Source organism: Crinia signifera, chromosome 1 (assembly GCF_055691185.1).
Source record: "Crinia signifera chromosome 1, ASM5569118v1, whole genome shotgun sequence".
Classification (NCBI taxonomy): domain Eukaryota; kingdom Metazoa; phylum Chordata; class Amphibia; order Anura; family Myobatrachidae; genus Crinia; species Crinia signifera.
The window spans coordinates 6,636,734-6,663,045 of NC_139217.1; the positions used below are offsets into that span (position 1 = coordinate 6,636,734).

Here is a 26,312-nt window from a genome sequence, read left to right on the forward strand (position 1 = left end):
GGGTGTCCTCCTCGCCTTCAAGCGGAGGCACTGTGTGAAGATGAGAAAAATGAGAAAGTGTGCTGTTTAAATAAAGTTACTGTACTCATTACTGGGTTTACAAAAAGGCGTGGACTGGATTTTATAAAGTGCTGCGGCCGCTATACAGTAGTGTACTTTATAAAATCAACTCCGCTCCAAAGTGGATAGGACCGCTGCGCTTGGTATGGTCGACCGAAAGATTGTCGACAGTCATAAGGTCGACATACTGCAAGGTCGACAGGTGTCTAGGTCGACATGGGATAAGATCGACAGGTCATCAGGTCGACACAAGCATTAGGTCGACATGGTCTAGGTCGACAGTCAAAAAGTTCACCATTGAGTTTTTCATTATTGTTGACTGAATGTCGACACAGTCAACATGGACAATAGAAAAGTGCATTGCGTCCCCTCAGCCTCGGCCAAAGGCACGCCAAGAAAATACACAAGTTGGAAAGGAAGAAAAAATACACAAACTCAATAAAGAAATGACAGGACTTACTTTCAGACGGAGCGGCTGAGGCTGTAACGGCCCGCAAGGGCAGGGTGTCCTCCTCGCCTTCAAGCGGAGGCACTGTGTGAAGATGAGAAAAATGAGAAAGTGTGCTGTTTAAATAAAGTTACTGTACTCATTACTGGGTTTACAAAAAGGCGTGGACTGGATTTTATAAAGTGCTGCGGCCGCTATACAGTAGTGTACTTTATAAAATCAACTCCGCTCCAAAGTGGATAGGACCGCTGCGCTTGGTATGGTCGACCGAAAGATTGTCGACAGTCATAAGGTCGACATACTGCAAGGTCGACAGGTGTCTAGGTCGACATGGGATAAGATCGACAGGTCATCAGGTCGACACAAGCATTAGGTCGACATGGTCTAGGTCGACAGTCAAAAAGTTCACCATTGAGTTTTTCATTATTGTTGACTGAATGTCGACACAGTCAACATGGACAATAGAAAAGTGCATTGCGTCCCCTCAGCCTCGGCCAAAGGCACGCCAAGAAAATACACAAGTTGGAAAGGAAGAATAAATACACAAACTCAATAAAGAAATGACAGGACTTACTTTCAGACGGAGCGGCTGAGGCTGTAACGGCCCGCAAGGGCAGGGTGTCCTCCTCGCCTTCAAGCGGAGGCACTGTGTGAAGATGAGAAAAATGAGAAAGTGTGCTGTTTAAATAAAGTTACTGTACTCATTACTGGGTTTACAAAAAGGCGTGGACTGGATTTTATAAAGTGCTGCGGCCGCTATACAGTAGTGTACTTTATAAAATCAACTCCGCTCCAAAGTGGATAGGACCGCTGCGCTTGGTATGGTCGACCGAAAGATTGTCGACAGTCATAAGGTCGACATACTGCAAGGTCGACAGGTGTCTAGGTCGACATGGGATAAGATCGACAGGTCATCAGGTCGACACAAGCATTAGGTCGACATGGTCTAGGTCGACAGTCAAAAGGTCAACATGGGGTTTTTCCACTGTTTTTTTTTACCCGAATGTCGACATACAGTACTGTAGTTTTAAGTGTCCATGCACTCGGCACACTATTTTATTCTCCCACAATGCCCCAGTGCAGTGATGGCTAACCTTAACACTCCAGCTGTTGTTGAACTACACATCCCAGCATGCCCTGCATCAGTTTTAGCATGGCCAAATAGTAAAACTGTAGCAGGGCATGCTGGGATGTGTAGTTCAATAACAGCTGGAGTGTCAAGGTTAGCCATCACTGCCCTAGTGGATATTAGGGCATGAAATACCGCCTGTCGGCTCTTTAAACAGTGAAAAATCCTATGCCGACCTAATGACTTGTTGACCTTGTCCCATGTGGACCTTGCAGTATGTCGACCTAGTGGTGAGGCCCTAATGACTGTCGACCATCTTTAGGTCGACCAACTGAATGCTGCTGCAGGGGCAGAGGACTGGGGGGGGCACATGGGTGATGCTGCACTTTTATACCGCTACAGTATGTGCGCTTCATCACTGAATACTGTATAACTTTTTGACAAAATATTTTGCTAAATAAACCAACCAACATTTTTCAATGCTAACATTTCATGTCTTTTAATTTTTATTTAAATCATCGAGGGAAGGTTGGCTTCAGTTTCTCACAAATACAGTATCCTATAAACGACAATACATTAGTGGGGGTTGGTGGTGGAGAGCTTTAACACATAGAAATGCTAATGAGTTAGTGTACTTGGAGTGGGGAGGCTAATAGTGTGATTTTTCCTTTCACAGATACAAGATTCAAATGTAAATGTCCTTTTTAGACAATGCAGTCTTTAGACAATGCAGGTTTATAGCGACCCTTAATCAAATTACTGTATCTGTCTGCACTTAACACTACAGAAAGGAGGTTGAACTGGCATCTCTAGTACAATGCAGCTTTGAAAAGGGGAATCCAGTCATCACATTTGAAGAAAACTTTCAGATTTTCACAAATACAGTACAGTACAGGTTGAGTATCCCCTATCCGAAATGCTCAGGACCGCGAGCATTTTGGATAGGGGAATTTTCCGGTTTTTGGAATATTTTTTTTGCAGCCATACTTACCTGTCCCCTGATGGTCCCCGGGCGTCCCTCGGCGTCCGCGCAGTCCGCGGGCGTCCACAGCAGGCCTCCGACATCTTCTCCTGGTCTCCAGCGGTCCCAGGAATGCATTGCGCGAGTGTGCGCGCGCAATGCATTCCTGGGACCGCTGGAGACCCTGGAGAAGATGCCGGAAGCCTGCTGTGGACGCCCGGGGACTTGGTAAGTATGAAAAGAGGGTTAGGGGTTAAAAAATAGAAAAAAAATTCAAATGATTCCAAAAACCACGGTAAGAAATGGCAGGACTTACTCTCAAACTGGGCAGCGGCTGCGCCTGTTGAGCCGGATGGGGCGGCTGTAGCGGCCTGCAAACTTTCAAGCGGAGGCACTGTGGGAAAATTAGAAAAATTAGAAAATGTGCTGTTTTCATAAAGTTACTCTACTCTTATTACTGTAAATGGGGAAGGGGTGGGTTTACAAAAAGGCGTGGACTGGATTTTATAAAGTGCTGCGGATGCCATACTGTACGTTATAAAATCCACTCCCCACCAAAGTGGATAGGACACATACCGCTTGCCACGCTTCCACTTGATGACAAAAGTGCCCTTTCCCTCCTCCTCCTCTGACGTCCTGTGTAAAAATAACATTTACAGTATACTGTAGTGTCCTTTCAAACATTAGTACAGTAAAGTACAAGTACTGTATTTTATTATCCCACCACGCTCTAGTGCACGGGTGTCAAACACAAGGCCCATGGGCCAAATCTGGCCCGCAAGACCTCGACATGTGGCCCACGCAGCCTTCACCTACAGTATTACAGCATTCCCGCCAGCCAATGTTTGTACCGTCATGTGATCAGGGACATCATCCATCAGACTTTGGCCTGGGTAATTTGTACCCCCTACCCCTTTCTCTCGGCACCCCTGATAATACCACACAGTAATGCCCCTTACACATGACACATGTTATTAATGTCCTTATAACCTTAATGCCCCTTACACATTATAATAGATATATACTGTATACAGTATATACACTGTATACAGTATATATATACAGTATATATATATATATTTATTATCTATAAATATAATATATATATTATATATATATAGATATATAGATATATATATTTAACTATATACTGTATATACATAAATATATCTATAATATAAATACACTTGTGGGCAATCTCACATTGATGGCAGTGGTCTCATTTTATAAAAGTTTTAACAACTGCTTTTTTTTTTAACATACTGTATGAGGAGGCAGCGGCTGGGGACCCTGGAAGCTGCTGCGGGGGTGCGGGGGCATCCAGGCAGACATGTCAGGTGGGCGTGTGGCCGGAAGGACCTGCGGGCGGAGGGGTGCCCAGCAGCCTGATGAAATTGTGGCCATTCGGAGGGGTACTGTAGCCGGAATTTAGGTGCATGTTGGGGGAGGGAGCAGGGGGAGGCGGCGGGGCGGCATGCGGGCTGAAAGTGGCTAATCTTTCAGCCCGTGCTGCGTACACACATAATCCGATAGACCGGCGGGTACTTGTGTAGTTTCACGGCGCCACTAAATCGCATGCGATATCACATGCGATTTAATACCTGTTCATATCCCCACTATCCGCTGTGGCGTGGAGTTGATTTTATATAGTGTGGCGAGCGCAGCGAGACACCGAGCCCGAAACTTGGCGAGCGCCGCAAGGGGACACGGAATGCGATATCAGTAATGTACCATAATCCGTGTCCGCTCGCCACGCTTCGGGTTCAGTGGCTCGCTGCGCTCGCCACACTGTATAATTTCGACTCCACGCCGTAGTGGATAGTCGGGAAATAAAGAGGTATTAAATTGCGTTTGATATCGCATGCAAAATCGCATTTCTCCGAATATACTCCGCCCAGCGATCAATTCTGAATCAGGACCCAAAAACTGAAATGCACAGAATAATATGGCCCCTTCTCCCACCCTTGGAAATCAAACCCAGCCCATTATGTACAGTAAATAGCCTTTTACATGAAAGATTTTCAGCAAAGTCTTTCACCTCCTGAACATCTCTTGCTCTTTTGGGAAAATAGATCAGTGTGTACGCACTACTTTGGTGACAGATATATCTATCAAAGATTTTGGCAAAGTCTTTTGAAATGAAAATCTTCAAGTGTGTATGGGCCTTAACAGGAGTAGTGTACAGTACTTACTGGCGACGGAACGGCGCAGGGCCTCCAGCTTCGCAGGCTGCCTTGTGACTAGGTCACTCCATTTTCTTTGGAGTGACCTAATCCTGCGCAGCCGGCAGTACTTGCGCATTATTATCCTGCGCGCATCCTTATAAGCATTGCGCTTCTCCCGGTTACTGCTCAGAGGCTTGTCCCGGCAGCTAACCAAAATGATCAGCTCTGCGTAGCTGTAACGCTGTCTCTGTCTCTGAGCAGAATCCATTTTGGAAGTGAACACTCCCCAGCGCATGACACAAAACGCAGGACACATGGTAGTCAGTAGGCTAAAGTAATCAATCCAGTACTGTACAGTACTATACAGTGAATGAGTTTCTTAACTTTAATAAAATTGTGTCTTCATACCGTACAGTACAGTATATGGGAGGCCTCATACTGTATTAATTTAATTTAATAAATTGTGCGTTGCAGCTGCTACAGTATTATTCCTGCGATTAATACTGTACAGTATGTACAGTTTATGCGGCGCAAGTTTCTTCTGCAAATTTTTCCATATTTAGTGGAGGGTTTCCGTAATCTGTGATGGCTGTAAGGCGTTTAGGTTTATGCGGCGCAAGTTTGTTATGCGAATTTTTCCGTGTTAAGTGGAATTTGTACTGCGAATTTTTCCGTTTTTAGTGGAGGGCTTCCGTTTTTTGTTTGACATGTGACCTGTGTCGACATGTGACATGCGTGGAAGGCGGCCACCATTACAGTATACTGTAGACAACATGGCGCACAGAAACAGAAACTTCTGTGATGCGGAGCTCCTGATTTTGCTGCGGCATGTGGACAAATCCTTGGCCAGTAATGCAGAGAAGAACAGCGCATACAGGAGCGCAAAGGAGGAGATTTTGGAAGTCCTGCACAGGGATAGGAGTATCCTCTCGCTGCAGAAGAGGTGGAGTGACCTGCTTCGGAGGCAGCCAGATAAACTGGCCAAATTGAGGGCCAAGCTGAGCAGAGGTACTGTACAGTACATGACATTAACAAAATTAAAGTACATTAGTACTGTAGTACAGTATTTACTGTTATTATAGCGGGTATGGATAATTGGATAGACACAAACGCAAGGGGACGCGGACACCTGTGAAGCCCGCGTGGGTAAGCGTTTATCTGTACAGGTACATATCCGTGTCCCCTCGCGGTGCTTGCTGGGCTCGGTGGCTCGCTGCGCTCGCCACACTTTCTGTTCTAAACTCCACGGCGACGTGGATAGTGGGGTTATGAAAAGGTCGTTGGACACGTAACGCCGCCCCTCGTGGGCTCGCTGCGCTCGCCACGCTTCGGGTCGGCGTTGGTAGTGGGGGTGGTTTACTATGAAAAAAGGTAATCGGGACATCGGTCAGAATGAACTTAGGTCTACAGTCATTAGGTCGACTGTCAGGAAGGTCGACATGGGCCAAGGTGGACATGTGATTAGATTGACACAAGCATTACAGTATGTCAACATTCAAAAGGTCGACATGGTATATTCCAGTGTTTTTGGAATCCGCCATGTGCTGACAGGCGAAACTGTATTTCATGCCCTATCATCCACTAGGGCAGGGGTGACAAACTCAAATTAATCCGGGGCCGCATCAGCAGTTTGGTCACCCTCAAAGGGCCGGTTCTACATCTTCCCCAATATTTGCAGATAATAATTACCCCGAAACACAATTTTTAAGGACATACTGTATCAGCAAATAATGTACTGTATTAGGTAATGCAGCACACAGTACAGTATATACAGGTACTGTATATACTGTATTTTTAAAAAAATACTACAGTATACAGGTACTGTACAGTACAGTATACTGTATTTGGCTGTACAGTATACAGTATTTGGCGCATGTAGGACACTGTCGCAAGTACTGTACAGTACAGTATGTCGCAGCGTCAGGAGATGGCGATGCGGAGATGTCGGAGCCAAGCTGCGATTGCACGTCCCATGGCTCATTGTATTAGGGTTAGTATTGGTGCAAGCCCTCCAGCTCCCCGTGCCACCGTCGTAGCGGCGTAGCGCTCTCACGCGTGGCCAGACTTACTGTATACAGTACAGTACAGTATGTACAGTAGCTGTGATGACGTCCCTGATCACATGACGGTACAAACATTGGGCCTTATTCTGATCGGTGCGGCCCGATGAGAATATGCGGCCACGACCGTGCAGGCGAATCCCCGCCTTCCATACGGATCGCCACCTGCCGTCCGTACGCGGATATGTGGCGGTCCGCATGAAAGTGGACGGGGATACGCCTCCTCCGTCTTGGGAGCAGCCCCTGCATTCGATGGTCGCCGAACATCGAATGCAGGGCCGCACGCTCCACCAGGTCCCGCCACCCAAGACCACACGGACACTTGTCCGTGTGAAATCATGTATGGGGGCGGGCAGCTGACATCCGGCGATGTCAGATGCCCGCCCCGTACCCACGCGTCACGGCCTCATTACCATGCATACGCCCCGCATTTGCATGGGAACGCCCATGAAACGCGGGGCGTATGCATAGGGTAATGAGGCTAAGTAGCACCTCACGCCCCTCTACGCCCCCTGTGCGGCGTGTAAAGAATACGTGCGGCGAAATCGCCTGCACATGCGCAGAGTGACCATCGGCGGGATGACCGCATGCGGAGAAATCTGCACCGATCAGAATAAGGCCCATTGTCTGGCGGGAATGCTGTAATAGTAGGTGTGTTGACCAAATGAAATGTCGACCTTGACCAAAGTCGACCTAAACCCATGTCGACCTTGCTTTCTGTCGACCTAGTGGTGTTGACCCAATGCACTAATGTTTGAAAGGACACTACAGTATACTGTAAATGTTATTTTTACACAGGACTTCATGGGAGGAGGAGGAGGGAAATGCAGGCCGATACAGCCCCCACCGCCTCAACAAGCGGCGCCGCTCCATCTGAGAGTAAGTCCTGTCATTTCTTTATTGAGTTTGTGTATTTTTTCTTCAGGGGGGTGGGGGTGGAGCGTTGCGCCAAGGCCTCTGATGCACAAAAGGAGGCAATTGCCACTGGCAGTACTAGTGTACATCCGGTACTGCACCTAGACCATGTCGACCTAATGCTTGTGTCGACCTGATGACCTGTCGATCTTATCCCATGTCGACCTAGACACCTGTCGACCTTGCAGTATGTCGACCTTATGACTGTCGACAATCTTTCGGTCGACCATACCAAGCGCAGCGGTCCTATCCACTTTGGAGCGGAGTTGATTTTATAAAGTACACTACTGTATAGCGGCCGCAGCACTTTATAAAATCCAGTCCACGCCTTTTTGTAAACCCAGTAATGAGTACAGTAACTTTATTTAAACAGCACACTTTCTCATTTTTCTCATCTTCACACAGTGCCTCCGCTTGAAGGCGAGGAGGACACCCTGCCCTTGCGGGCCGTTACAGCCTCAGCCGCTCCGTCTGAAAGTAAGTCCTGTCATTTCTTTATTGAGTTTGTGTATTTTTTCTTCCTTTCCAACTTGTGTATTTTCTTGGCGTGCCTTTGGCCGAGGCTGAGGGGACGCAATGCACTTTTCTATTGTCCATGTTGACTGTGTCGACATTCAGTCAACAATAATGAAAAACTCAATGGTGAACTTTTTGACTGTCGACCTAGACCATGTCGACCTAATGCTTGTGTCGACCTGATGACCTGTCGATCTTATCCCATGTCGACCTAGACACCTGTCGACCTTGCAGTATGTCGACCTTATGACTGTCGACAATCTTTCGGTCGACCATACCAAGCGCAGCGGTCCTATCCACTTTGGAGCGGAGTTGATTTTATAAAGTACACTACTGTATAGCGGCCGCAGCACTTTATAAAATCCAGTCCACGCCTTTTTGTAAACCCAGTAATGAGTACAGTAACTTTATTTAAACAGCACACTTTCTCATTTTTCTCATCTTCACACAGTGCCTCCGCTTGAAGGCGAGGAGGACACCCTGCCCTTGCGGGCCATTACAGCCTCAGCCGCTCCGTCTGAAAGTAAGTCCTGTCATTTCTTTATTGAGTTTGTGTATTTTTTCTTCCTTTCCAACTTGTGTATTTTCTTGGCGTGCCTTTGGCCGAGGCTGAGGGGACGCAATGCACTTTTCTATTGTCCATGTTGACTGTGTCGACATTCAGTCAACAATAATGAAAAACTCAATGGTGAACTTTTTGACTGTCGACCTAGACCATGTCGACCTAATGCTTGTGTCGACCTGATGACCTGTCGATCTTATCCCATGTCGACCTAGACACCTGTCGACCTTGCAGTATGTCGACCTTATGACTGTCGACAATCTTTCGGTCGACCATACCAAGCGCAGCGGTCCTATCCACTTTGGAGCGGAGTTGATTTTATAAAGTACACTACTGTATAGCGGCCGCAGCACTTTATAAAATCCAGTCCACGCCTTTTTGTAAACCCAGTAATGAGTACAGTAACTTTATTTAAACAGCACACTTTCTCATTTTTCTCATCTTCACACAGTGCCTCCGCTTGAAGGCGAGGAGGACACCCTGCCCTTGCGGGCCATTACAGCCTCAGCCGCTCCGTCTGAAAGTAAGTCCTGTCATTTCTTTATTGAGTTTGTGTATTTTTTCTTCCTTTCCAACTTGTGTATTTTCTTGGCGTGCCTTTGGCCGAGGCTGAGGGGACGCAATGCACTTTTCTATTGTCCATGTTGACTGTGTCGACATTCAGTCAACAATAATGAAAAACTCAATGGTGAACTTTTTGACTGTCGACCTAGACCATGTCGACCTAATGCTTGTGTCGACCTGATGACCTGTCGATCTTATCCCATGTCGACCTAGACACCTGTCGACCTTGCAGTATGTCGACCTCATGACTGTCGACAATCTTTCGGTCGACCATACCAAGCGCAGCGGTCCTATCCACTTTGGAGCGGAGTTGATTTTATAAAGTACAGTACACTACTGTATAGCGGCCGCAGCACTTTATAAAATCCAGTCCACGCCTTTTTGTAAACCCAGTAATGAGTACAGTAACTTTATTTAAACAGCACACTTTCTCATTTTTCTCATCTTCACACAGTGCCTCCGCTTGAAGGCGAGGAGGACACCCTGCCCTTGCGGGCCATTACAGCCTCAGCCGCTCCGTCTGAAAGTAAGTCCTGTCATTTCTTTATTGAGTTTGTGTATTTTTTCTTCCTTTCCAACTTGTGTATTTTCTTGGCGTGCCTTTGGCCGAGGCTGAGGGGACGCAATGCACTTTTCTATTGTCCATGTTGACTGTGTCGACATTCAGTCAACAATAATGAAAAACTCAATGGTGAACTTTTTGACTGTCGACCTAGACCATGTCGACCTAATGCTTGTGTCGACCTGATGACCTGTCGATCTTATCCCATGTCGACCTAGACACCTGTCGACCTTGCAGTATGTCGACCTTATGACTGTCGACAATCTTTCGGTCGACCATACTGTACAATCCATCCTTGTTCTCATTTTTGACATTTTCCCACAGTGACTCCGATTGCAGACCAGGGCACCCTTCCAGCCCCCACCGCCTCAGCCGCTCCATCTGAGATTAAGTCCTGTCATTTCTTTATTGAGTTTGTGTTTTTTTTTTTCTTTCTCTCCTACTGTACAGTAATTGTGTCTTCTCTTGGCGTGCCATTGGCCCACGCTGGTAGCGTGGGCCAATGGCAGCCTAGCGCAGCCCTGCGTAGTCAGCGTTGTGTCCATGTCAGGGGGGTGGGGGTGGAGCGTTGCGCCAATGCCTCTGATGCACAAAAGGAGGCAATTGCCACTGGCAGTACTAGTTTACATCCGGTACTGCACTGGCAAATGCCTCCTTTTGAAACAACCACTATCCAGGGCAGCCGTAAGCAGGGAATGCGCAGCGGTATGTGTCCTATCCACTGTGGAGCAGAGTGGATTTTCTAAAGTACAGTATGGCGGGCGCAGCACTTTATAAAATCCAGTCCACGCCTTTTTGTAAAGCCACCCCAGCCCCATTTACAGTAATAAGAGTACGGTAAGTTACTTGTTCTCATTTTTGACATTTTCCCACAGTGACTCCGATTGAAGACCAGGGCACCCTGCCCTGCGGGCATGCTACAGGCCCCCCCTCAAGCATCGCCACGATGCTAAGCAGTAAGTCCTGTCATTTCTTTATTGTGTTTTGTGTTTGTGTGTTTGAACTTGTGTAGTTTTTTGCCGTGCCGTTGGGCGACGCTGTCAGCATCGGCCAACGGCAGCCTAGCACAGTCAGCGTAGTGTCCCCACGGGAGCCCTGCACAATTACCGTAATGTCCCCGTCAGGTACTGTAGCTCTGCGTCTCGTGCACAAAGGGGGTGGGAGTGGAGGCGTGCGGTACGTCTGATGCACGACGTTTTGACCTAGACATTATTTATCTACAGTATACAGTACTGCAATACTGTATACTCTACCATAACCTCAGTGATCACAGTAGTGTGTGTGAACTAATGTTTCAAAGGACACTACAGTACAGTATACTGTAATGTACTGTAATTATTTTTACACAGGACTTCAGAGGAGGATGGAAAGGGTACCCCCAAGAAGGTCCCCTCAAACTTTGGCAGCCAGTAAGTGTCATCCCGACCTGTTCATACAGTACCCCCAGTATCCACGTTGACGTGGAGTCTATTTTATCAAGTGTGGTGGGCACAGCACTTTATTGAAAACAGTCCACGGCTTTTTTTTTTTAACACCCCCTCCTCCCCATTTAGAGTAAGAATAATAACTTTACAGTATTTTAACAGCACATTTTATCATTTCCCCACAGTGCCAAGCCTAGAGGAAGACCAGGGCACCCTGCCCTTGCGGGCCGTTACAGCCCCCAGCGCCTCAGCCGCTCCGTCTGACAGTAAGTCCTGTCATTTGTTTATTGAGTTTGTGTATTTTTTCTTCCTTTCCAACTTGTGTCTTTTGTTGGCGTGCCGTTGGCCGAGGCTGAGGGGACGCAATGCACTTTTCTAGTGTCCATGTTGACTGTGTCGACATTCAGTCAACAATAATGAAAAACTCGATGGTGAACTTTTTGAATGTTGACCATACCCATGTCGACCTAATAATTTAGTTTTCCTAATGACCATGTCTCCCTAACCCATGTTGACCTTCAGTCATGTCGACCTTCATGCATGTCAACCTTCAGTGGTCGACCTAATGCTTGTAGACCTACAGTAATGTCTTTCCTATGACCCATCTTTGTTTGCTACTACAGTACAGTATACAGGTTGAGTATCCGGTATCCGGACATCCCTTATCCGAATGATTCCAAAAACCGTGGTTTTTGGAATCATTCGAATTTTTTTTTATTTTTTTATTTTTCAACCCCTAACCCTCTTTTCATACTTACCAAGTCCCCGGGCGTCCACAGCAGGCCTCCGGCATCTTCTCCAGGGTCTCCAGCGGTCCCAGGAATGCATTGCGCGAGTGTGTGTGCGCGCCGGTGACGTCACCAGCTCCCGCACCCATAGACCTCACGGACACTTGTCCGTGTAAAAGCATGTATGGGGCCGGGCAGCTGACATCCGGCGATGTCAGATGCCCGCCCCCAACACATGCGTCACAGCCTCATTACCATGCGTACGCCCCGCGTTTGCATGGGAACGCCCATGAAACGCGGGGCGTATGCATAGGGAAATGAGGCTAAGTAGTCCCTCACGCCCCTATCCACCCCCTTTGCGGCGTTAAAAAAAATTGTGCGGCGATTTCGCCTGCACATGCGCAGAGTGCCCTCTGCACATGCGCAGATCGAAAACATCGGCGGAACGGCCGCATGCGGCCGTTACCGCTTAGATCAGATTAAGGGCCTGTATACTGTATTTGTGAAAATCTGAAAGTTTTCTTCAAATGTGATGACTGGATTCCCCTTTTCAAAGCTGCATACTGTACTAGAGATGACAGTTCACCCTCCTTTCTGTAGTGTTAAGTGCAGACCGATAATTTGATTAAGGGTCACTATAAACCTGGACTGCATTGTCTAAAAAGGACATTTACATTTGAATCTTGTATCTGTGAAAGGAAAAATCACACTATTAGCCTCCCCACTCCAAGTACACTAACTCATTAGCATTTCTATGTGTTAAAGCTCTCCACCACCAACCCCCACTAATGTATTGTCGTTTATAGGATACTGTATTTGTGAGAAACTGAAGCCAACCTTCCCTCGATGATTTAAATAAAAATTAAAAGACATGAAATGTTAGCATTGAAAAATGTTGGTTGGTTTATTTAGCAAAATATTTTGTCAAAAAGTTATACAGTATTCAGTGATGAAGCGCACATACTGTAGCGGTATAAAAGTGCAGCATCACCCATGTGCTCCCCCCAGTCCTCTGCCCCTGCAGCAGCATTCAGTTGGTCGACCTAAAGATGGTCGACAGTCATTAGGGCCTCACCACTAGGTCGACATACTGCAAGGTCAACAAGTCATTAGGTCGGCATAGGATTTTTCACTGTTTAAAGAGCCGACAGGCGGTATTTCATGCCCTAATATCCACTAGGGCAGTGATGGCTAACCTTGACACTCCAGCTGTTCATGAACTACACATCCCAGCATGCCCTGCTACAGTTTTACTATTTGGCCATGCTAAAACTGATTTTTGTAAACCCAGTAATGAGTACAGTAACTTTATTTAAACAGCACACTTTCTCATTTTTCTCATCTTCACATAGTGCCTCCGCTTGAAGACCAGGGCACCCTGCCCTTGCGGGCCGTTACAGCCCCCAGCGCCTCAGCCGCTCCGTCTGACAGTAAGTCCTGTCATTTGTTTATTGAGTTTGTGTATTTTTTCTTCCTTTCCAACTTGTGTCTTTTGTTGGCGTGCCGTTGGCCGAGGCTGAGGGGACGCAATGCACTTTTCTAGTGTCCATGTTGACTGTGTCGACATTCAGTCAACAATAATGAAAAACTCGATGGTGAACTTTTTGAATGTTGACCATACCCATGTCGACCTAATAATTTAGTTTTCCTAATGACCATGTCTCCCTAACCCATGTTGACCTTCAGTCATGTCGACCTTCATGCATGTCAACCTTCAGTGGTCGACCTAATGCTTGTAGATGATGGCTAACCTTGACACTCCAGCTGTTAATGAACTACACATCCCAGCATGCCCTGCTACAGTTTTACTATTTGGCCATGCTAAAACTGATGCAGGGCATGCTGGGATGTGTACTGTAGTTCAACAACAGCTGGAGTGTTAAGGTTAGCCATCACTGCACTGGGGCATTGTGTGAGAATAAAATAGTGTGCCGAGTGCATGGACACTTAAAACTACAGTACAGTATGTCGACATTCGGATAAAAAAAAACAGTGAAAAACCCCATGTTGACCTTTTGACTGTCGACCTAGACCATGTCGACCTAATGCTTGTGTCTGGCGTGCCGTTGGCCGTTTGCTAATTGCGGTGACATGTCTTCCAACAGCCCAGCAACCCCCTCAACAAGTGGGAGCTCCCAGACAGCTCTGGAGAGGCCGTATCAGCCCTCCACCTAGTAAGTACAGTACATGTTTTTGTTTACAGTACATATTTGTTAGTTTTTCTCTCTATGGGGCTGCATCAGATGTTACAGTATTGTACAGTGGTGCAAGTAGAATTTTTTTCTTGGTGGTACTGATAGCTTCCACCAAAAATGGGCGTGGCCATGTGTCATGAGGGGGCATGGTCACACAAAGCTAGGGGAGTGACTTATACCCACTTTAAACCAAAATCCTTGGTTAGACCTGATCTTTGTACACAGGAGTTTCCAGGGTTGAACCCAGCTTTATACCCCATTTACACAGCACTATGTCCCAGGTCGGACCCAGGTCTGCGCCATTTATACTGAACCCGGGTCAGCCCTGCTTTTCCCTTTGGATGACATTAAAAAATGTCCATTTTAGGACTGATAAACTTCCAGTCAACCTTCCGTCATTGATTAAAAAAATAAAATAAAAAAGACATGAAAAGTTAGCATTGAAAAATGTCGGTTTGTTTATTTTGTTAAATATTTGTTCAAAAAGTTTTATTCAGTGCTCAAGGACACATAGCGGTATAAAAGTACAGCATCAACCATGTGAGCTCCCCTGTGGAACCTGGGGTGGGACCATTTACACCACCCACGACCCAGGTCCAACCAGTGTTTAACTTCGGTCAGGACCTGGGTAGGAAACCAGTGTTACTGGACCAGGGTGGCCCCTTTTACACCAACACTGACCTGTGTCCAACCTGGGTTTCTCACTTGGTGTAAAAGGGGTATTAATGACAATAGTAGCATGGCATTGGGAGACAGGGAATGAGAAACAGGGAATGACTGGGGGTGGGTTGGCTCTTGCTTGGGGAGAGCCGGGCAGCTTGTACTGTACTTACAATTGTGGAGCCTGCTCTTCATGCTGTCGGCACCGTGTGACAGGCTAAATCAGCAGTAGCCAGTAGCTGCATACAGCACCAATCATAACACTGGGTGGGCGGGCTGCGGATGCATTACAGTATATTTAGACTTACAGTACAATAAAAATAGAATTGACAGTGGGTCAGGGAATAAGTGGTACTGCGTACCTGCAACATATTTCTCCGTACCACGCCGTACCCCCTTACTTGCAACACTGGTACTGTATCTCTACCAGTACAGTACAGTACAGTATACTGTATTATGGAGGCAAGTGCTGCTAATATACCCCACCTCCCTTCCATGCCCTCTTACACATGCGCAGAAATACTGTACAAGTGTGTCTGCTTGTGCTCACCTCTGAATTAGGCACTCTGTCTCTCTTCACCCCTCTCTACTGTACAGCATACAGTATCCTCTACGCTCAAGACTTTATTGTTACCTATTGTATTTATTGTTACCTAGTATACTGTACTGTATCAGCAAGCTCAAATTTTGGTGCAATTTTTTTTACAGACCTGCAATACCCAGAGGTGCCAAAGGAGGACAGTATGGACACCTGCAGTATGGACACCTGGAGCTGTTCATCCCCGGAGCCCCAGGAAAATTGGAGCTACTGTTCCTGCCGCTCGGAGGAAGAAAGCGAGGTGGCAGCAGCGCTTCCTCCTGCATCCAGCAGAACTCCCCCAGGGTGTAAGTACTGTACTCATGGCCAGCAACAGCAATCCTGGGGCCCCATAAATTGATCTCTCTGGGGCCCCTTCCCCATCAAGCATAGTAGTGGTGTGGAGCAGGGGGGGGAGTAATAGTGTGGAGAAGGGAGGGAGGGAGGGAGTAATAATGCAGAGCAGGAGGGAGGGTGGGAGTAATAGTGCGGAGCAGGGAGGGAGGGTAGGAGTAGTAGTGTGGAGCAGGGAGGGAAGGTGGGAGTAATGGTGTGGAGCATTGAGGGAGTTGTGGAGTCCACCTGTAAAGCCATACTGTATACTGTACAGTACTGTACTGTACCTGTGCACTACAAAATTCCCTCAATATTGCCATTCTGTATACTGTACAGAATGACCCATACTGTATGAAGAATGCCCCCCTTTAGTGCCTACAGTAATTACAGTATGCATTCAACCACCCCCCCCCCCCCCATCACCTAATGCACAATGCCCCCTGACTTGTGTAATGCCTTCATTCATCAACACTCACTGCTGCAACTGCTTCTGCTGCATTGAATACTGGCCTACAGTATGGATAGCTGTCCTGAGATTCTGTCTCCAGGAGCAGCTGAAATGGGAGCTGCTCCACCTGTACATTACTGTACACAGAAAGTTGTGCTCCACTATGACAATTCTTATGACTTTATTGGTGTTCATACAGTACTGTACAGTACACTAGTGTACAGTACTGTATATGCTGCAGTATGAGACACTATTGTTCAGTACTGTACAGTAAAGTATTTGTACTGTACTGTACAGTAATGTACCGTATGTACTGTACAATATGCTGTACTGTATTACTATTGTTACAGAAAATGATCAAACATTTCTTTTTCCACAGTGCATTCCCCTTGGCTACCTTGGCAGTATGAACAAACTCCTCCCCATCCATGTAAGTAGTAATAGTAGCAGTACGTTTATTTATTAGGCGCCACCAGTGGCGCCGGAAGGGGGGGGGCGAGGGGGCAGCTTGCCCCCCCCAAAATTACTGAGGCGCTAAAGCAGCTGTGCGGGCGGCTGATTAATCAGTAATATACAGTAGGCGGGCGGGCGGTGGGCTGATTAAGCTTGATCCAGCCTCCCGCCCGTCCGCCTATATTACTGATTAATCGCAGCCGCCCGCCCGCACAGCTGCTTTAGCGCCTCAGCAAGAATCCGATTCCTATTTGCAGCCGTCCGCCCACATGGATGACTTCTGCGGGGAGATGTTGAGAACCAGCGCCCGCCAATCACAGTGGCTGTGGATGTGATGCGTCCACAGTGATTGGCGGGCGTGATGCGGGCCGTAGGGAGGGAGACTGGTCGCGTGGATCAGTGCATGGGCGGGAGCCGCGGGAGCATCCTACAACAGCCGCAGCAGCAGCCATCACGCTGTGCTGCCACAACTAAAACTTAAAGGTAAATGCTGCTCCTCTCACCCTCCCTTCCCCAGTGACTCCTGGATCCAGGGGTTGTCATTTACCCCTGGATTCACAACCAAACAGGTTTATGTAATTATGTCTGATTATCATAATCAGACATAATCACATAAATCTGTTTGGAGGTGACAGTGCCACTTTTTCCACTTTTTACGAGTACAGTAAATGACAACCCCTGGATTAATGTCAGTCCTGGTGTCTCTGGCCACATGTACTGTATATGCCGCTGCCCGGTGTATAATGCCCACGTGTATATGCCGCTGCCAGTGTGTATAGTGCCCGGGGGTAACATATAGCAATTTAGGGTGCGCCAAAATGAGATTATATCTTGCCCCCCCCCCAACCTAAAAACGTTCCAGCGCCCCTGGGCGCCACAAAGTGTCCACAGCGCCGTACATACAGTACTGTAGCAAACAAAAAAACAAATTACAAGGTAACGTACTGTACAGGGTGTGTTGAAAATTACAGCATACTGTAAATAGGGGTACAGTATACTGTAGCTGGTAGAACTAAAATCAGCATCAGTTCAGAAGTACTGTAGGTGTTGAAATGAAGTACAGTACAGTACAGTAGATGAAGGGAACAACAGGAGAGGAGCACAGGTGAGGTAAAGAGGTAGGGTGAGTACGTGAGGAAGGAGGGCCCTACTCATAAGAGTTAACAGACTACAGTAAAAGGAGGACGAACGAAAAACAATAGGATACTGTACTGTAAGTACTGTAGGAACAGATGGGAACGGAGGCATGATAGGAGGATCAAAAGAGGTTAGGAGGAGGGATAGGCTAGTCGAAAAAAGTGGGTTTTGAGGGAGCGCTTGAAGGAGGTAAGGGAATCAGAAAGCCTGATACAGTAGGTGGCGGGAGGTTGTTCCAGGAGGCAGAGGTAGAGTGGCGGGAGAGGAAGATGAGCCTAGCAGCAGCGTTAATAATGGATTGGAGTGGTGCAAGGCGTGTTCGAGGTAACCCAGAGAGAAGGATGTTGCAGTAGTCAAGGCGGGAGATGACAAGAGAGTGAATGAGAATTTTGGTCGTGTCAGTGGAGAGGAATGGTCTGATGCGTGAGATGTTGCGTAGGTTAAAACGGCAAGACTTGGAGAGAGCACGAATGTGGGGGGTGAAAGAGAGGGAAGAGTCAATGATGACACCAAGGCCGCGCGTTTGGTCGGTGGAGGTGATCTCGGTTTCACCAATGCTGATGGAGATAGTGGGAAAAAGGGTACTGTAGTATGTTTGGGGGATGGAAGATTAGAAGTTTAGTTTTAAACTAGTAGTAAACTGACAGTGCTTTTTTTTTTTTTACAGCAACTCCTGCACCATCTGAGGATGAAGACCAACAAGGTACAGTACAGTTTTATACTTCTTAATACTGTAACTTACAGTACAGTACAGGTATTTTTAAACATTTTTTTTTAATTGCAAGATCCCCAGCATACAGTACTGTAGCACAGAGCCAACAGTAGGGACAGCGCTGTCCCTGCTGTTGAGATAGGGCTACGCCAGCCTGCTGCTGGCGCAAAACCAGCAGCGGGCTGAATGGTCAGCAGTGCTGACCGTTCATACTGTACATTTGGCCTGCTATCATTTAGATAGCAGCGCCGATATGGACAGAGGCGCATAGTGCCCCTGTCATTTACTGCATGCTGGCTCCTTAATACATTGGGGAGATGTGGTATCAGTGCACATAACGTGCGCTGATACCCCTTCTCCCTCATATCGATCTTTAATACTGTACATCTGCCCCTCTGTACCCAGTGTGCTAGGTGCCAGTCTGCATTGTCCCAGGGACGCTTTAAGGGGCGGGGGGGTGTGTGTGTGCCGGTGGGGAAGCAGTGCGGCCACGGCGGTGATCATCAGTGTGCTGTGTGCAGGGGGCAGGCAGCAGCGGCAATTACAACTTTAAAATAATGTGTCCATTGACTGTCCGTCTTCTGATTGGCTGAGATACGTGTGCTGTGTGCAGGGGGCAGGCAGCAGCGGCAATTACAACTTTAAAATAATGTGTCCATTGACTGTCCGTCTTCTGATTGGCTGAGATACAGTAGAGCACTCTCAGCCAATAAGCTGCCGCCAGAGGGAGGCCGCTGATTGGCTAAGAGTGCTCTATCTCAGCCAATCAAAAGCTGGACAGTCATTCGACACATTATTTTAAAGTTGTAATAGCCGCCGCTGCGGCGGTGCACACTGATGATCATTTGAGATCCGCCGCAGCCCGCCCCCACTGCTCCTCACAGGAACCGCTGCTGCCCCATGCCTGCTCCTCACCGGCACCGCTGCTGCCCGCCCCACTGCTCCTCACCGCCCTGCAGCTCCCCGGTTTTGTAATTGCACATCAAGGGCCAAATTGTTTGTGAGCCTCCCGGGGAGCTGCCGGGAAGCTCGCAGGAGAATTGGGTCCGAATTGTCCTTAGGACAAGTCGGTCTAATGTACAGTATGGGGGCCTTTAGCCAGTGTGCTTGGTGCCAGCCTGCAATGTCCCATAGACGCTTTAGCCAGTGTGCTAGGTGCTAACCTGCATTGTCTCAGTGGCACATCCAAATTTACATCAGATAAATCACATGTGATTTATCTGACGCAAATTGGATGTAAAGAATGGCACATCTAGTGTCAAATTGTACAGTACTGTACAGTATGTAGGCCTCCTGGGAAGCAGCCGGGGAAATTCAAGGGAAATCAGATGCAATTTTACAGGTACAGTAAGATACAGTAAATCTCATAGTGCATGGGGGCCTTTAGCCTCTGCTTGGCAACATCATGGCGTCAGGCCATCTGCCAGTCATGATTCCTCTTGGCCTTTTTGTGCCTTGCTGAATGCAGGAGCTTATAAACACTGTAATAATGTTTACTGTAAAGTACTCAACTTGTATTATTGTTCTAAAACTGTTCATTTTTTTTTATTTTCACAGATGCCATACGAAGTGAAATCGGGAGACTCATTGGGGCAGAAAATCAACTCTTTGATTATATTGTAAAAAATATATAAATAATGAATTTTGTTTTAAATGTGCAGTGCTATTTATTTGTGTTACTATCCATCTTAGTAGTAGACTACTTTTTTTGGGGGGGTTGATCACCCCGCCCATGGAAACGGAGCCACCAGGGCAATCCCTGGCCCGCCAGAAGGCCGACCACAGCGCGCAGCATGTCACTTGCCATCTCCCCGGCACTGGCACAGTGGGGGTCATGCAAAGCAGCAGAGATTTGGAGACAGGGAAGTTATAAAACAAGTCCCATTCTACCCACCCCCCCTTAATGGAATTACAGTACTGCGGTGAATTACAAGGTGAGCAGGAGCCGGACAGCCAACACAATAATCTCCCCTGGTCTCCTTCACACTGCCGGACAGCCTCTGCACTAATCCACGCTGGTCTTCCACGCAGCCACACATCCCAGAGCATGGGCTCTGCCGACCTGCAGCAGCGGCAACGCTGCTCTCTCCCCCCGGCTGCTGAAGCTCACGCTCCACTGGAAGCACCCTCCCCCTTCACCTCTCCCGTGGTCATCTTCTTCCTCCCGGGTTCCATTGGCAGCACAAAGAAGAAGGCTGGCTCTATACCTAGCAGCTACAGTAACTGCGGACCACAACAGACACAGGTACTCCCACTCGCCTGCTCTCTCTCACACTGTGCATCTACAGTATACCATGCTCTCTCTCACACTGTGCATCTATCCCCTGCTCTCTCTCACACTGTACACCTACAGTATCCCCTGTTCTCTCTCCCACTGTCTCCCTATCCCCTGCTCTCTCTCCCACTGTCTCTCTATGGCCCCCATTTATCATTGATCGCATTCACAATGCGATCTGGGCGGAATATTACAGTACCTCCAGGATCGCATTGTAAAATGCGATCATACAGTATCACCGGGATGTACTGTATCACCTGCTGTGCGCAGGGACAGGGCTCCGAAAGGGGGGCTGATACATCGGGCAGCTTCGCATCCCCCATAGAAACCTATGGGGGATGCGGCCGGCGGTGCTGCAGGGGGGGATCGCAGCAGGGATCGGAGATTCCTGCTGCGGTCCACCTTAATACTGTACTGTACATTTCAGTGCTACAGTACTTAATATTTGTGCATCTATCCCCTGCTCTCTCTCCCACTGTCTCTCTATATCCCCTGCTCTCTCTCTCACACTCTCTCCCCAATGAACCCCGCCCCCCCCAGCATTACACACACACACAAAAGCCAAATACTGTAGTACAGTATATGCACCCGCACCCCCTGACACACTTCCCAGGTCACAGCACAGACACACAGGTGTACTCATTACTCACTGACACACTTCTGCAGAGTGCGCACAATGCCTGCTACCCTCTCCAGCCGCGACCTCCAAGCTACAACTCCCCTCACAGCCGCAAAGCCGCCTACTACCTCCGCAGTGCCGCTACCCTGACACCCACCACTGCACTCAACTCTCCGCCGCTGCCTGCTACAGTACTTCAGCACCTGCAAGGACTACCGGTACTTTATTGACAAAACACAGCATTGACCAAAAATATTGTACAGTACATTACAGCACTTCATTTTTCTTAAAACATACAGTACAGTACAATACAGTGCAGGAGAAGTGTTACAGTATTTACAGTATGCATGTACTGTACATTACATTACATTCAATGACGTCAGGCAAGACCCTGTACAGATGGTTTGCAGTTTGTCTGGGGACTTAACGTAGAATACAGTATAATAATAAAAAAGTACAGTAATTCAATCAGTCCTAACACAGTATTTTAAGTAAAGTACAGTACAGTATTTTACAGTAGGTGACAAGAAAGCTTTTTCCAAGGCAGTGGGTCTCTCTTTTGTCCCAAACACGCTTGATTTTGCTCATGGTAGAGTGGTATGGGGAGAGAAGAAAAAAAGAATAGCGTTAGTACTGAATGGTCACAAGGATTTCAGGGGGGGGGGGGAGGGTAGACACATGTTGGCAGGGGAAGAGGAGGGGATAGAGGGAGAGAGATACAGTAATGTACAGTAAGATCATTGGTGACATTTACAGTATTAGAGATCGATGGTGGGTTTTTGGCGATTTTTATCGCCAAAACGGCCGTTTTTTCATTGTTTTCCCAAATCCATTTTTGTAATGGGTGGCGATTTGCGGCATACTGTAAATCGCACTTTTCTAAAAGTGCGATTATTTTTAACTCCGGAATTCGCATTCGTGTGCTTTATTTTAACATTCTTTTTACAGGTGGGCTACTAGTCCCAGCGGGCCCATTAATGCCACGCATGCTGGGACTTGTGGTTCCCCAAGTCCCAGCCTGCTGGGGAGGTCTGCTGGCACTTGCAGTTCTCCTGTATTAAGCAATGCTAGGAATGACAATTTAACCCTATCAGGCCGGCGTCCAATGGCCAGGGACGCCGGTGACAGCCCCAGGCTTCAGCCCTGGACGGGTGAAGGCTGGGGGGGGGACCCCTTTATTGGGGGGGTCCCCACTCCTCCAGGTACCACTTTTCATGCCGGAATACATACCTCATTAAATATTCTAGTTCTGGAAAAAAAAGCGATTTAAAAAAACGGCGATAAAGGGCGATTTGAGCAAAAATCGCATTTTCGGAAAAACGGTAAACACAATAAATCTCGCCCCATAAACTTACTTTTTTCCATTTCATTGCCTGTCCTTTGCTCTCTGTCCCAAACACGCTTGATTTTGCTCATACTGTAGTATAGTGGCATGTGGTGGATAAGGGGAGAAGAAAAAAGAATAGCGTTAGTACTGAATGGTCACAAGGGTTTCGGGGGGGGGGGGGGGAGACACATGTTGGCAGGGGAAGGGGATGGGAGAGAGGGAGAGAGATACAGTAATGTACTGTACAGTAAGATCATAAACGTACTTTTTTTCCATTTCATTGCCAGTCCTTTGTTCACTGTCCCAAACTCGCTTGATTTTGCTCATGGTAGAGTGGCATGTGGTGGATACAGTAAGGGGAGAAGAAAAAAGAATAGCGTTAGTACTGAATGGTCACAAGGGTTTCGGGGGGGGGGGGGGGAGACACATGTTGGCAGGGGAAGGGGATGGGAGAGAGGGAGAGAGATACAGTAATGTACAGTAAGATCATAAACGTACTTTTTTCCATTTCATTGCCAGTCCTTTGTTCACTGTCCCAAACTCGCTTGATTTTGCTCATGGTAGAGTGGCATGTGGTGGATACAGTAAGGGGAGAAGAAAAAAGAATAGCGTTAGTACTGAATGGTCACAAGGGTTTCGGGGGGGGGGGGGGGACATGTTGGCAGGGGAAGGGGATGGGAGAGAGGGAGAGAGATAATGTACAGTAAGATCATAAACTTACTTTTTTTCCATTTCATTGCCAGTCCTTTGTTCTCTGGCCCAAACACGCTTGATTTTGCTCATGGTAGAGTAGAAAAAATAATAGCGAGGGAGAGATACTGTACAGTACAGTACACATGACAATCTGTAAGAGTGTTGTACAGTAAGATCATAAACTTACTGTACTTTTTTCAGGCCAGTGGTTCTTCCTTGTTCTCTGACCCAAGCAAACTGCAATGTGTAGTACATGTCAAGTAAACATTGAAGGGAGGGAAATACAGTAAGTTGTGAGGTGGACAGCGAGTAAAAGGAGAGGTACTGTACTGTACAGTACAGTATACTGTACTGTAAGAGACTGCTGCGAGGGGTTCATTTTTACAGGTACAGTACTTTATACTGTATTATACAGTACTGGAGAATCTACTTAGCAGTTGCATGCCCATTTCGCTCAATGACGACAGGCAAGACGGTGTCCAGATGGTTTATGTACTTAATACACTGGACACGTGTCAGTTTTTTTTCCCAAAAAGTCCTGATCCCATCCAAAAGTTCTTGTTTATTTTTCGGTTTCACTTCATTCCTGATGAACTTCTTCATTTGTGCCCAGACCATTTCAATTGGGTTCATGTCCGGTGACCTAAAGTATACGTAGTACAGTACATACAAAAGTTAAGTACTACTGTATTAACATACTGTACAGTACAGTAGTAATAAAATCACGACTGTACAATAAGTAGTGTACTGTAGTTCAGTAAATGCTGTTCGAATAATACTCACTCTGGTGGTGTGCGTTGCCAAATTATTCCTCTCTCTTCCATGTATTTTGCAGAAGCAGAATGTTTTGGGTCATTATCTTGGAATACTCTGTGTCCAGATGGATAGTATTTTCTGATAAATGGCACCAAAACACGATCGACTATTTGTTCTTGGAAGAAGATCTTATCCATAATCCCTACAGAGATACAGTACAGTACAGTAAGATGCCATTAACATGTACACATTTCAGGGTTCTGAGTTGTTTAAAACTACAGTACAGTAGAAATGTACAGTACAGTACCTTCAAAAACTAACATAGGTCCAGCACCCCTGCGAGATATACCTCCCCATACGTGGACTTTTAATGGAAACTTTGCTCGTGGTTTCAATGAGATAAAGGTAGGTTTGCAGAAGGACATTCTTGAGAACCTCTCCATAGAAACAGAAGTTTCATCTGTGAAAAGTACATCATTAAATTTTTCGGCACTGTCAATCCACTGTTGAGCTTGTATCACTCTCTTTTCTTTATTGACATCTCTTATCATGGGATGCAGCCTAGAGGTACAGTAAGTAAAGAAAAATTAGGACCATTGAGGCATTAAATGCTTATGACTTGCAGTATACAGTACAGTATTGTAAAATTAAGGTTGATGTACTGTACAGTACAGTATTTTACATTACCTTGTGCGACAATATCTCCATCCCATTGTTCTTCGCATCCGTTTCACACTGGAAACTGAAACGTCCATATCATAGTCCGAATGAAGAATGTTTTTTATTTTTCCAGCAGTACGCTCATCATCACCACAAGTTAATTCTTCTACAATCTTTTGGACTTTCCTATAGTATAACACAGACAAAAATGATTGTACAGCATACTGTACAGTACAGCAGGCATGCCCAAACTGTGGACCTCCAGCTGTTGTGAAACTACACATCTGTATCTTTCTCTAATAGCAAATCGATGGCACAGCATGATGGCAATTGTACAGTAGTTTCACAACGGCTGGAGGGCCACAGCTTGAAGCCGCCTGGTACAGTACAGTATACAGTAGTAATATACAGTACAGTAATTATAGAATCTGCTAATACTGTATAGAGTACTGTACTTACAATGTGCAGTGAGAAGAAGTTCTGTATCTGGGGCGCATCCTCATAGAAGCATGATTGCGCACAGTCTGTAAATGAACTTCAGTACCACTTTCTTTCAGCCAAGCCTGGATCTCTCGTGTTGTCTTGTTATCTTGCTTCATCTTGACGATGATCTGGCTCATTTCTTTGGTGATTTTTGGCGGCATGTTTAATCTCAGGAACTGTGGAGACAAGATACTGTACAGTAATGTACCGTAAATACAGTACTGACCAGTAATGGAAATTTTGGTACTTCGGCAACAAGTCGACTGGCTGTCAGCCGGGCAGGCAGGAGTGAAGTTGGGGCCGGACGTGCTGCCAGTAGGGTTGCCTTCCCTTAATTAGTGGTATGCGATGCGATGATAATAGACAAGTACCAAATACAGTACAGTCTCCAGGATTAAAGGGATGAGGTGGCAACCCTAGCGGCCGGTAATGTGTGGCTCATAACAACACAGAGCAGGGGGAAGGAGCAGGGACAGGAGAAGGGGAGGCGCAGAGGCGGTCCGCAAGTTGAAAGCACGCGCGGTGTACACACACACACAGCGATGATGGATGAAAAATTATCCATCATCGCTGGCATGCTGGTCAAATCAGCAGACGGGAGACTTTGCTAGTGTTGTGTCTCCCATTGGTGGCCTACACTATACACACTTGGAGATTTACTGTAGATCTGAAAATTGGCAAAAAGTAGCATGATTAAAAAAAAATGGGGTACTTGTGTATTATCAAGGCGCCCACCATTTCCATCGCAGGGCATTGTACAACCAAAAATCGCATCGCATGTGATATGAAGCGATAGGACCGATTTTTAATTGTACAGGCAACCAGATGAGTACCCTGATGGGTAATGACTATTTTAAATGCACCACCATTGGTAACGAGACCCCATTATCAACACCAACCCGAAGCGTGGCGAGCGCAGCCAGCCCGCGAGGGGCGGCGGTACGCGT

At 47.0% G+C, this 26,312-nt stretch overlaps 1 protein-coding gene and 1 long non-coding RNA gene across 2 annotated transcripts; one reads left to right on the top strand and one right to left on the bottom strand.

Moving 5' to 3' along the window:
- Positions 1 to 1,097: 1,097 nt before the first annotated feature.
- On the bottom strand, positions 1,098 to 3,511 carry LOC146059865 (uncharacterized). Its single transcript, XR_014470328.1, has 3 exons — positions 3,115 to 3,511; positions 2,855 to 2,932; positions 1,098 to 1,154 (listed from the first exon to the last, which is right to left on the bottom strand). It is a non-coding gene; the product is annotated as an uncharacterized LOC146059865 (long non-coding RNA).
- Positions 3,512 to 10,671: 7,160 nt separating this feature from the next.
- LOC146015998 (uncharacterized) lies at positions 10,672 to 20,186 on the top strand. Its single transcript, XM_083153259.1, has 9 exons — positions 10,672 to 10,838; positions 11,232 to 11,291; positions 11,492 to 11,572; positions 13,387 to 13,464; positions 14,140 to 14,208; positions 15,598 to 15,774; positions 16,630 to 16,680; positions 18,508 to 18,543; positions 20,110 to 20,186. Exons 1-9 carry the CDS (start codon positions 10,829 to 10,831, stop codon positions 20,184 to 20,186), a joined length of 639 nt encoding a protein of 212 aa, XP_083009385.1. The 5' UTR covers positions 10,672 to 10,828.
- The last annotated feature ends 6,126 nt before the right edge of the window (positions 20,187 to 26,312 follow it).

What these genes read in the sequence shown, in the direction of transcription:
- LOC146015998 (XM_083153259.1), top strand. An exon ending in CTCAGCCGCTCCGTCTGACA is followed by an intron (nt 13,465 to 14,139) that starts GTAAGTCCTGTC and finishes GTCTTCCAACAG; the next exon opens with CCCAGCAACCCCCTCAACAA. An exon ending in ACAAACTCCTCCCCATCCAT is followed by an intron (nt 16,681 to 18,507) that starts GTAAGTAGTAAT and finishes TTTTTTTTACAG; the next exon opens with CAACTCCTGCACCATCTGAG.